General features: G+C 32.6%; 1 protein-coding gene across 5 annotated transcripts in view; it reads left to right on the top strand.

The window, feature by feature from the left end:
- LOC118450247 (mannosyl-oligosaccharide alpha-1,2-mannosidase IA-like) overlaps window positions 1-12373 on the top strand; it is a 92645-nt gene that overhangs the window by 34250 nt on the left and 46022 nt on the right. Inside the window, exon 3 of one of the 5 annotated variants that reach the window (XM_085656381.1) lies at window positions 10476-10526. The exons of the other annotated variants lie outside the window; for them this stretch is intronic. Coding sequence (XP_085512507.1) covers window positions 10476-10511 — 36 coding nt within the window. The 3' untranslated portion in view covers window positions 10512-10526. Of the gene's footprint in view, window positions 1-10475; window positions 10527-12373 lie in introns of those variants that run through there. 5 annotated transcript variants of the gene reach the window in all.

The following is a 12373-nucleotide window of genomic DNA, read 5'->3' as shown; positions in this document are numbered from 1 at the left end:
TATTATTATTATTATTATTATTATTATTATTATTATTGTATTCAGCAAATAAACGAGATTGGGAGAAAAGTAGATGAAAAGTTTGGTGAGAGCGAACGAGTATTTCTTTTGTGAAAAAGAATCGGGGGAATTGGGTGGGGGAGGGGGAGAGGATGAGTGAGGGTTGATGTTGGAACGAGCCGGTTTCGTTTCGATGTCTGCACGAAGCCAGAAAGAGAGAAAGGGAAAAAGATAGATAGATAGAGATAGAGATAGAGATAGAGAGAGATAGAGAGAGAGAGAGAGTGGTGGGGAGGGAAGAAGGATGAAAGATAGAGAGATAGAGAGGAAACGGGAGGCCACAAATTTAATCTAGGCACGTTATGCGAACCGGGAGTTGCTGCCGTCTCCGCGTAATAAAAGAATCAGAGACAACGTTCCCTGGAATCAAAGTGAAAACGTCGCATATCCGAGGACGACGAGATTAATATCTTTCAAGCGTTTCCCCCTCTTTTTTTCCCCTCGACACGTCCACCAGAGATTCCCTCTGTCTTTGCCAGGTGAACGTTTAGATATAAGACCAGGTGGAGATTTTGTTGAATTAAAAGATTTTTCTTTTCTTTTCTTCTTCTTTTTTTTCCCCCTTTTCTTTTGTTTTTTTTTACCGATCAATGAGAAATAACGAAGGAACGAACGATTTAACGATGAGATAATAGTGTAAAAATTTAATTAATTAATTAGTAATTAATTAATTATCTACTTTACATAGGATTGTCTTCCATGAATTTTTAATTGAATTTTTTTCTTTTTTTTTTTTTTTTTTATTCGACATTATCAATGTTAATATGTAGAGATACGTTCTTAAATGTATGTTGTATAAGAAATGGAAAGCTCTCTTTCTCTCTCCCTCTCTCTCCCTCTCTCTCTCTCTCTCTCTCTCTCTCTTTTTCCCTTTCCAATAGTATTTTTGCTTCTACGAGAAGTAAAAAGTTTGGTAAAAGTATTTGAAAGTTCGAAGATACGCGAAGATGGAGGGCATTGATTTCCCGAAGGTGCAAACATTGCCGGTGACGTTTTATATCGAAAGTGAACGATGTCATGGTAGAGATAAAATTCCTTTAGTATTATCTTTTTTTCTTTTCTTTTTTCTTTTTTCCCTTTTTTTTTTTGTTGTTGTTTGACGTTTAGATATATTGGGGGAAGAAAAAGATGGGTAGGATTTTATAGATATGATTGATTTATTATATACAGGATGAGAGGGTTGGTAATATTGTCATCTCGAGTACTTGTTTTTTTTTTCTTTTTTTTCTTTTTTTTTTTTCTTTTTTTTGTTTGATTTTATGATTTTTGCTATAATGCATGTACTTACATGTATACTTGCAAAAAAATATACAATCGTAAATGTATCATCTAACCTTAAACCATTCATCTTTTTTGTCCTCTTAATTTTTTTCTTTTTTTTCTTTTTTTTTTCTTTTTTTTTTCTTTTTTTTTTGAATCAATAAGGAAATAAAAAGATATGGCTTGTTACAGTTGCATGAACCATGAAACATTTTTTTTTTGTTCAAAATACTTCGCCAAGTAATCATTTCTCGATATTTTATTCCAATAGTTCTCTTTTATTTAAAGAAAAATTTTTTTTGTACCAAAAAGAATCGTGAGGTTCCATATAAAAAAAAAATAAATAAATTTTAATAAAGATATTTGAGATGGTAATTGACTTCATTCTATACAATTAATACGTACCTATATTATTAAATATTTTATACTCAATTAATATTACTTTAAGTAATATAGAAAAGATAATTTCGTAATTGCATAATTTTCTTTTTCTCACTATGACTCTCAGAATATATAATATTTAAATAGAGAATAAAATCACGAGGTTATTCTTCCTTTTTTTTTTATTCTTTTTTATCTTTTTTTTTCCCTAGTCTCTCTCTCTCTCTCTCTCTCTCTCTCTCTCTCTCTCTCGGCTAGTTCGCGTTGAAATTTCTCTGCGTAGAAATGAAAAAAATCGAGGGAAGGAGAAAAGAGGAAAAAAAGGAAGAAAAAAAAGAAAAAAGAAATCGGTAAAAACTCATTAAATCCCAGAAGCCGTAAAGAAAAAGAAAAAAAAAAACAAAAAAGAAAAAAAAACGAAAAAAAAAACGAAAAGTTCGGAAACTAAAATCTTCGGGGTGTCATATATTTTTTTTAACAAGAATCATCCCCTACCTTCTCCCTCTGAGCCACCCTTATACCTCTACCTACTCTTCGCCATTCTACCTGCTGCCTCTCTCTTGTCCCACCCTTTCTTGATTCCATCACCATTGCCATCGCTATCATATGCATATATATACACACACACACACACACACACACACATATACATATACACACACTATATCTTTCTACTCATACATATAAATTCCATGCAAATTACGCAGCGGCCGGAACAAAAGCGATGAATAAAGATATCGTCCCTTTCTGCTGGCGGCGAGCATGTACAGGGGTGGAGGCTTCACTTCCGTGAAAGTTCGCGGCTTTACCATTGGACAGGAGCTGCTTTTGCTAAATTGTCGTTGTCTAGTCGATACGAGTGTCCTTCGGTACAGTTTCCCTTTATCACAGTTACAAAGTCTAGAGATATCAAAATTGATGAAAGACATTAAAGGGAAAACCCGAAGATTGGAATATCAAAAAGTAACTTTTTATAACTTTGACTTCTCTTACATACATATACATATATACGTACATACGATGACTCACAGATTTGTTCACGTGTGACTAATATATTTACTTATTTGAAATAAATAATAACATTTTGTGTTTTAATGTTAAAAAAAATTTCCATATTTAATATGTTTGAGATCTACAAAACAAATGGTGTTTTGATTTTGTAAAAATGATAACGTGCCAAGAAGAATAGATGCTATTATAATAGTAAAATTTGATTAATACGAAGTATTAATGAAAATCTTAATTAAGTCGCATAACTGATTCATATGTCTTTCTATCTGATTTTTTATTTTTCCTATTAACAAAGAAATTTTGTTTTACTATACCGTTTGATTTATAGATCTTAAATGTATTTTAAATGTGCAATTTTTTTTTCTTCTTAACATTAAGACACAAATTGTAACTATTTGTATAAAATAAGTAAATATATTAGCCTTAAGTGAACGAATCTATAAATCACTGTGTATATATATATATATATAATATCTATAATATATATAATATCGCATTGGATCAATATAACTTTTTCTCCGTTATCGTGTCGACATTTTGAATTTGAATTTAACATTGCCTGATGAATTTTTTAGAATTTCATTAGAAACGCGTTAAAACCAGACATTTAGGTATTAATATTTAGAACGTGAGAAAAGTAAAGATAACCATACCTATATTGGAATGATCGGTTGGTTCGATTGCTCGATCGTATGGTTAGTATGCAAAATATGAGATAGATGTTAGAAGTTATAAGAGAGAACTCGGTTAACCACGAGTATTCCTGGCATGGTCACGTGCTTTTCGAGAATTCTCTGCTTCCTCCACGTTGAATTCCACGTCTCTCGATCGTTGAAGATCCTCATGGCGAGATAGCCGAATGTTTCGCGGTACGGAACGTGTTCATCGGCAACCACAACCGGAAGATCGAGATAAGATGGTAGAGAAACAGAAGAGAGAGAGAGAGAGAGGGGGAGAGAGACAGAAAGATAGATATAGATATAAAGATAGAAAGAGAGATAGAGAGAGATAGAGAGAGAGAGAGAGAGAGAGAGAGAGAGAGAGGAGATAGAAAAGGCTGTCCTCTTTGCATAATTTGTAGTCTGAGAAAATGGCGAAACTAATGAACCGTTAAACGAGACTGCCTTTTAAGTTATGCCGCAAGCTCGACTCAAATCAACTCGATAGAAGAGAGAAATGGAAATAAATTCACGGAAGGGATCTCTATTCCAAGTTGAACGACTACCACTGCTGGTTCTCAGAAATTGAAATTCAATTTCGAATCGAGCATAAGTTTGTCCATGCTTTTAATGGACTATCCAGGAGATCAACTAACTACCTCCTTCTTTTTCTATTTATCTATATCTATCTTTCTCTCTCTCTCTCTCTCTCTCTCTCTCTCTCTCTCTCTCTCTTTCTCTCTCTCTTGATTTTCCTTCTTTTCCCACTTGGGAATACGAAATTCTGTTTTCTTGACTGATGAGTTCTCGTGCTGTACGCTTGGGGCTTCGTTTTCAAGATCGATTGGTCATACGAATGAAATGAGCCAGCCAGGTGTCTACGTGCTCTTCATAAATATCTGACGATGGGATAGAAAGATATTCGGTGAATCGTACGATGAAAATTTCTATGTTGATTTGTCACGCTTATCAGAGGAAAAGGTCTATTCGATTATCGCAAAGAGAAAGAGAGAGAGAGAGAGAGAGAGAGAGAGAGAGAGAGAGAGAGAGAGAGAGAGAGAGAGAGAGAGAAAGAGAGAACGAGAAAAAAAGGAAAGAAAAAAAAGAAAAAAAAAAGGAGCGTTTGTCCGAGTCGTAAAAATGATGATTGGGAAGTTTTGTTTTCAACGATGATGACAAGGAGGACAACTGGCGGTCAACTTGATGTATCGCCCTTCGTGATTTAGGATGAGCCTATACCGTTCGCGCGTGCACGCTCCGACATTTATTATTGTCTTTCGAGAGTCCGACATGTTTATTATGATTGCCAAGCATACATACTATGAAGTTTCACTATAGTCAAAGGCATATTGAGAATACGTACGTGCTCTTAGTGGTGAACGATGAACGACGTAGAAGTACTCGACGACTGAATCGAATCCCATGAGCTTTCAATTTAACTATTGCCGATGGTAACGTCAATTTCTCGTTATAATGATCTCGTACAATTACTGTTGCGGAATATAAGAGCTTGTCGTATATCAACTACGGCCGGTGTTCATCGTTGCTAACTTAATTTAGATATTAAAAAATAAACGATCGGATAATAATTCGCCGAGATACGAGATACGAGATATTGCTTAAAATTATATATTATATATATATATTTATATATATATATATATATATAAAATCCTAAATCGTCCAATAATTGTCTAATATTTCATCGATTATATTTTTAATAGTTATGAATTTATTCTCCCTTACCGAATTATTTATATCTCTGTAGAGGAGATCTTTATTTGCTATAAAAAGACAAAAAAAAAAAGTAAAATAATATAAAAAAAAAAAAATAGAATAAAAAATCAAAACAAATAGAAAGAGAAAGAAAAAAGATTGAGGGAGAGGAGGGAGCGAGTTTTCAGTCTTGAAAATTCTGCTCACGGTTTGTTTGCAAGGGCCAAAGCCCCAATCCCAGCGCCCTTTATGCCATTTCGCAGCTGCAGGCAACGCCAAGTTGCGTTGATATGCAGAATGCGGATGCCAATAAACTTCCGTGGATAGCGCACTAGCAACACCACAGCAACGTCCTAGAAAATCGCGTTTCTACGATACGCCAAAGTGTGGGAAAGCTGGGAAAACTGGAAAAGCTTGAAAACGCAAAAGCTGGATTATTAACCTCATTCGAAGCTCATAATTTCCAAATTTTCTCTTTGGCCGAATTTTATCAGGGAAATACTATTACTTCTTTCTTTTTTTTCTTTTTCCTTTTTTTCTTCTTCCTTTTCTTTTTTTTTTTTTTTGGCTTTCTCCTCATAAAAAGGATTTTTTTTTAAGTTAGAAAAAAAGAGAGAAACTATCATTATTATTATTATTATATAGCTACTATTATTTTTTATTTTTCTCGCCTTGATTTAGTGGAAGTAAGTGAATAAGTATCTCTTAAAAAAAGAGATCAAATATAATAATTATAGTCTGTAGTTTCTTTTCAAGTATACATACGTGCAGTTCTCGTCAATGCAAATTTTCATCTTTTTATTTCCTTGAATGTTGGATTTACTTGGATCATTTTAAGACAATTCATGTTGCGACCCTTTTTTCACTTTAACCCCTACATCGTTACAACTACAATTGGTGAAACTGATAAAACTCGTAAAAATTTTATCTTTTGACATTCTATTTATTGTTACTTATTATTATTTATTATTATTTTCATTATTATTATTATTATTATTATTATTATTATTTTCATTATTATTATTATTATTATTATTATTATTATTATTATTATTATTATTATTATTATTATTATTATTATTATTATTATTATGCTGTTTTTACGATTCTAAGTTGTCGTAATAATTATATTTAATGGTAAAGGTAAATAAAAAGAAAGTATTGGAATAAAATAGGATAAAAGGATTGAAGGACTGCTAAGAGAGAAATTCATCGACACTCATCGACATTCTCGTTTGGATCCGATCATTGGATTCTTTCGAGAGTCCTGATCGCATTACCAGTTTACCGTTGCCCTCTTTAAAGAGGTATCCGGTAGAGGAGGGAAGTACTTAAAACATCGATAGTTACGTTCATTCATGGTAGTACGGCTTATGAACTCTCGATTGATCATGGACGAATGGTCAAAGGTAATTACATTGAAGTAGCATCGTCCTGCTCGAGGTGCATTCATTCAAAATCATCGATTCGTTACGGCTTTCAGATTCTATGATTACCTTGGTCGATTGGTTATGGATCGAAATGATTTAAAGTCTTGTTTATATTGAACAAATTTTATTTAGCTCATTTTCTTTTGTTTTTTAATTTCTTCCTTTTTCTGATTTTAATCTTAAATAAATAAATAAATAAATATATATATATATATATAATAAAAATAACTATAATAAAAATATATATAATGTATATAATAAAAATATAAACACACACACACACACACGCACACACACAAATATTAATTGAGTTAAAAGTAGTCAAGTCTTATTCCATGGTGAATATGAAATCTAATTTTGTTGGAGGTAATTAATATTCACCATCTTTCTCTTTATCTCTTTCCATCTCTCTTTTTCTCTCTCTCTCTCTCTTTTTTTTTTTTGCGAAGAGACTTTGGAACAATGTCCGGGGTGATAATAAATCGAATTATATGAGAATGTCCGAGACGAATTTTTTTCGTTTCGGGACGGACGAAGCGCGCACAAAGTGATTCACTTTGTTCGAGGAGCGAGTAAAATTGACGATACGCCTTCGATCGTCGAGTAACGTGCGATCGTTTCGACGGTAGGACGATAACGATCAGGACAAACCTGATTAATTCTCCGATAAATCATCGCTGGTGCCGCGGCGAGAGCTTCATCGTGGTACGGGGGGATGGAAGGGGGTGTGGCGTTTCGCCCGTTTCTTATTTTTACAATGTTGCTGCACGTTAATGAAAAGCTAATCTCTCTGTTCGGCCATTAATCATCGGTGTCATGGCGTCGTATAATGATCCGGTCGAGTCAGAACGCGTCCGTGCAACTTTGTTCCTATGTTAGTAGTCGACATTTATCAATTTTCTCTCTCTCTCTCTCTCTCTCTCTCTCTCTCTCTCTCTCTCTCTGACTACTTCTCCCTCCCCTTACCCCCCACCCCCTCTCTCTTTTCCACTTTGATTATCGCAATAAAAATTATGTATATAAAAAAAACTTGCATTAATTGAATGGGGCTAATTGTGATTGACAATAGAGAGATATATCTGATATCATTATTAAATTATAATCTTCGAAACAAACGTAAAAAAAAAAAAAAAAGAAAAAAGAAAAAAAAAAGAAAAAACGAGAGAAAAGAAAATAGGGAATACAAATTCGCTAACAAGTTAAAGGATTATTAATTGTGAAATTGTGATAACACGATTATAAAATGTAGGCTAACAAATTCATTAATTGTCCGAATCTATAAGGGAAAAAAAGGAAAAAAGAAAATAGAGAGAGAGAGAGAGAGAGAGAGAGAGAGAGAGAAAGAGAGAGAGAACGTTACCACGCAAAATTTTTTACTTTATTCCCAATATTTCAAAAGGCACTGTTCATATTAAAAACATTTTAGTTCTCGTATCTCTGTATTAAGCCACGTAAACTAGGTTCATCGTATTCTCTGTATCGTTCATTCGATATACATGTACATATATATATATATATATATATGCACAGACATTTTAACTCGGTATACGTGTAACGCACCTCCATTTGACGTTATCACGAAGCCAGCGCACAGTGCAGAAGCGTCAATAGTGGTTATGCCAGTATAGTTTTGCTATGCGGAAGAATGCGATAGCTACCGAGTAAGGCACCTTTTTCGTAACAAAGTAACAGGAAGCTTTCAGAGTCATCATGCATATTGATTCTGGAAAAGAAAAAATAAATACTTTCAAACCTTGCATTAACTTTCATTCCCATGATCCGCTATCCCTTGTTAATATTCATTTTGGTTTCTTCTTCTTTTTTCTTTTTCTCCCTCTCTTTTTTTTTTGTATATGCGTATTTTTTTTTGTGTATGCGTATATGTATGTATATATGTATGTGTGTGAGTGTGTGTGTGCATGTGTTTTTATTTATTTATCAAAATTTAACCCAGATTTCTTTTTAATCGAAATTAAAGTTAAAAATACGTTCAATAAATCAATATTCATTTCGATTGAAACTCTGATCGTAAATGTTTTTTTTTTTTTTTTTATGAAACAAGATAAGATACTTATATATTATTTAATAATAATGAAAGATATGAGAATATTTTTGTATTAAATAATTAATTATATTCGAGAATGGATCCTCGTTAGAATTTAAAAAGGGACAAGAGGTAGAAACATTTGTAACAAGTTAGTTCTTGCCTTTTTAAAATCCACTTTGTTGCGTGTTCCATTTTCTTGTACGAGCTTCGGCTCGTTTTACTCGCGCCACGATTGCATCCTTTAGTAAAATAGTGAAATGAAAACACGAGAGAGGATCGTAGAGAAACGTTAGAGCGAAGGGAAGTACTCAAATGGTGTAGCTATAGAGTTCGAATAAGAGCGTGAAAGCTTTCTCTCTACCTTTCTCTTTTTCTCTCTCTTTCTCTCTTTTTCATATGTTGAACTAACTCGAGTATACGCCAAATCTATATGATCATGTTTATTTGTAAGTTTAGAGTGTATTCACAAATCGAGATATTACTTGTAAATCTAGGTTTCTTTGCGACCTTAACAACTTTTATAATATTTCCTTAAAATTCAATTTTAAATTTCAATTTCTTTATCGTTTCTTTTTTTTCTCTTTTCGTTTAATCACAATTACGATCTGTATTTTACTTTTCTAATAAACAATAACTAAGAAATAATTTCGAACGTTTCTTTAAAGATTTACGTAAATCGTTGTATACGTATCATATGTATAAATAAAATTTCTTTTTTCAACACACATACACACACACATATATGTATAAATAAAAGTTAAATATATACGATTTATGTTGAATGAAAAGAAACATATGAATCTAGGGAAATTTTATTAATTAAAGGACAACATTCATGAATGGAATACCAAAGAGAAACAGAGAGAGAGAGAGAGAGAGAGAGAGAGATTAGAGTGGGAGGAGAGAAGATGGGCTAAATGGAGTCGTTACACGGTCTGTCTTAACGTGGCCGCGATAAATCAGTAGCCATGGCTGCAAGCACCGTAAACGAGAACCGATTGGTCATCCTAGCATGATAGACGATGGAGAATAGTCAGTTATCCTCCGGGGACATACATCGTTCGGAGTAATTGAAACGTGTCTCCGCGGTATTATTTATTGCCTCGCGTAAATCGAATTTACCTATATACATACATTCTGTCTATGTGTATTTGTATATAGACGTACGTATACATATCTATTTAAATGGCGATACAAAAGTATTATCACGAAAAAAATGAGTATCACGTTCTGAATCATAAATCGAATTTACTTATGTATTCAATGTTTGTACGAATGTGTTTGTGTGTGTGTGTGCGCGTATGTGCGTGTATGTGTGTATCTATGTATGTGTGTATCTGTGTGCATGCGTACACACGCATACGTATTTAAATCTTGATAACAAAAATAGTATCGATAAGATGAATTATCATGTTTTCTATATATGAAGAAAGAAAAAAAATTGTTAGAAACGTTGCTTCGACATTTTTTTCTCTTTTTCTTTTTCTTTTTTTTTTTTTTTTTTTTTTTCATTTTTTTATTTTCAGATAAAAATCTTTCACTCCTTTTGTCGCTTCTATCCTTTCTTTCCTTTTTTGTTTTTTTCTATTTTTTTTTTTCTATTTTTATGACTTCGTGAATAGTCATGCATCAGCGACGACTCGATTTCACGCAATTCGATTGCCTTTTCATTTCCCTTTCGTCAAGTTTTACCCTTACCACGTGTCTCTATATCATCGTATAAGGATACCTTCACCCTCACATCAATCAGATTGATTTATTTATATATTATTATTTTTATTTTTTTATTTTTATTATTTTTTTTTTATTTTATTTATTTATTTATTTATTTATTTCTTAAGTAACGTTATGACAAGTAAATGTCGCGCAGTTTTATATTTATTCTCATTTGAAAAATTTCCTTTTCGCTAGTTTTCACGTGAGAAGGAAGAAAACTTACAAAGTTAGAATCCGTAACGAAGAAAGGAAGAAAAGAAAGAAAGAAAGGAAAGAAAAAGGATAAATGTAGAAAAAGCGTCCAAGTGGAAGTATAAATATCGGATTTATCGGTGCACGTACGATAAAAACTCAGCATTTGCATTAGGCAAAAGGTTCTCGAAGGCTTTGGTACAAAGCGAAAAATACGGCTGCAGTTTCTCGTGCTCGACGGAAGCAAGAACACGAATTTCCGGATGGGATGGGAAATTCGTGTGCGGTCGAAGGACCACGAATGGCTAGTGGCTTGGTCGGTAGACTCACGAATTCAACGGACAAATATACGGTCGTGCGAGCGCGAAATTTTCGCGACCTTCTTTTACTCTACGATTTCAACATTCGAGAAATTTTATCAATCTTCTTCTTCATCTTTTTCTTTCTTTTTCTTTTTGTTTTTCTTTTTTTTTTTTTTTTTTTTTTTTTTGTTCACGAAAGATCGAAATTGATCGAAAGAAGAAAAGAGAAAGAAAGAAAGAAAACAAACAAACAATCAAAAATGTTCGATTTTATTAGAAATAACAGTTTTATTTTTTGAAGTTTCTTTTGATAAAGCAAACCGTTTCAATTTCGTTTTATTCATACGGCCCAATAAATCATGTTGTACTCTAGCTTTGATAGATACTTAGCGATCGTTATACTCGAACTCTTTCCATTCGAGTTGCGACGTTGAATCGAAGGAAAACGAGAGGAACGTTGGATAGAAGGAAAAAAAAGGAAAAAGAGAAAGAGGAAAAAGAGAGGAAAAGGAGAAAAAAGAAAAAAGAAAAAAGAAAGACTGGGGTACCCGAGAACGGGTGCTCGTTGTGATAAAGTTTCGCGATTTTTCCCACCGCAGGAATATAAACAGGTTCTCTGGAACGAATTTTCTCGGTGGTCTACGGCACCCATAGAAAATCTACGACAATTCAGGCGTGGCTCGACGTATCCAAAAGAGAGAAAGAGAGTGAGTAAGAATGGGAGAGTGAGCGACAGAGTAAGAGAGAGAGAGAGAGATAGAGAGAGATAGAGAAGGAAGAGAAACGTACGAAAAAAGAAAAATGCAGAATGAAGGGGAAGAAAATACCATGACGGAGAAGAAAAGGATCAGTGTTTGCGCTCCTCGTTGGGTTTCAATTCCATGTGAAAACGTTTTCGAGAACTAAACAAAATATATACATATATATATTATATGTATGTTTATCTGCGCATGTGTGTATATATATATATATATATATATATATATATATATATATATATATGTATGTACATAAGTATATATATTTGTGTATATTTATATGTACACACAAGATGGGTCTTGTGAAGTGTCACCACAAAGGCTTTTATTATCTCTGATATTAAAATTATATCTTCTTTTCCTTTTCTTCTTTTTTTTTTTTTTTTTAAGTAAATAATGGGACACGACAAAATTACATATTTAATATATAAAAATCAATTATTCTAGAACTTCTTAATTATCTAATAACTTCTAAATATGACATCGTCTTTATATATATATATATATATATATATATATATATATATATATATAAAGTTATATTTTTCCGTATCTGTTCACGGTGATCATTGAATAATTAATAATAATAATAAAAAAAAAAAAAAGAGAAGAATTGATTTTAATAAAGAAATTAGTTGGTAACAGTTTACGTGACTTACGTTACATTGTATAACACGTGCTATGTAAAAAGAGAATGTTAGAAAGAGTTAAATTGAAATTTGGATGAAACGAAAGAAGGATAGAGAATTTAAAAAAATATCCCTTTTTCTGTTTAACCTATATCGATTCTCCACAACTATTAATGATTTTCTCTTCTTGTTTTTTTTCTTCCTTTCTCTTT

Source organism: Vespa mandarinia, chromosome 4, assembly GCF_050613455.1.
Source record: "Vespa mandarinia isolate Hongniang chromosome 4, ASM5061345v1, whole genome shotgun sequence".
Classification (NCBI taxonomy): Eukaryota; Metazoa; Arthropoda; class Insecta; order Hymenoptera; family Vespidae; genus Vespa; species Vespa mandarinia.
Note: the sequence above shows the minus strand (reverse complement) of the source record. Positions and strands in the feature narration are given on the sequence as shown.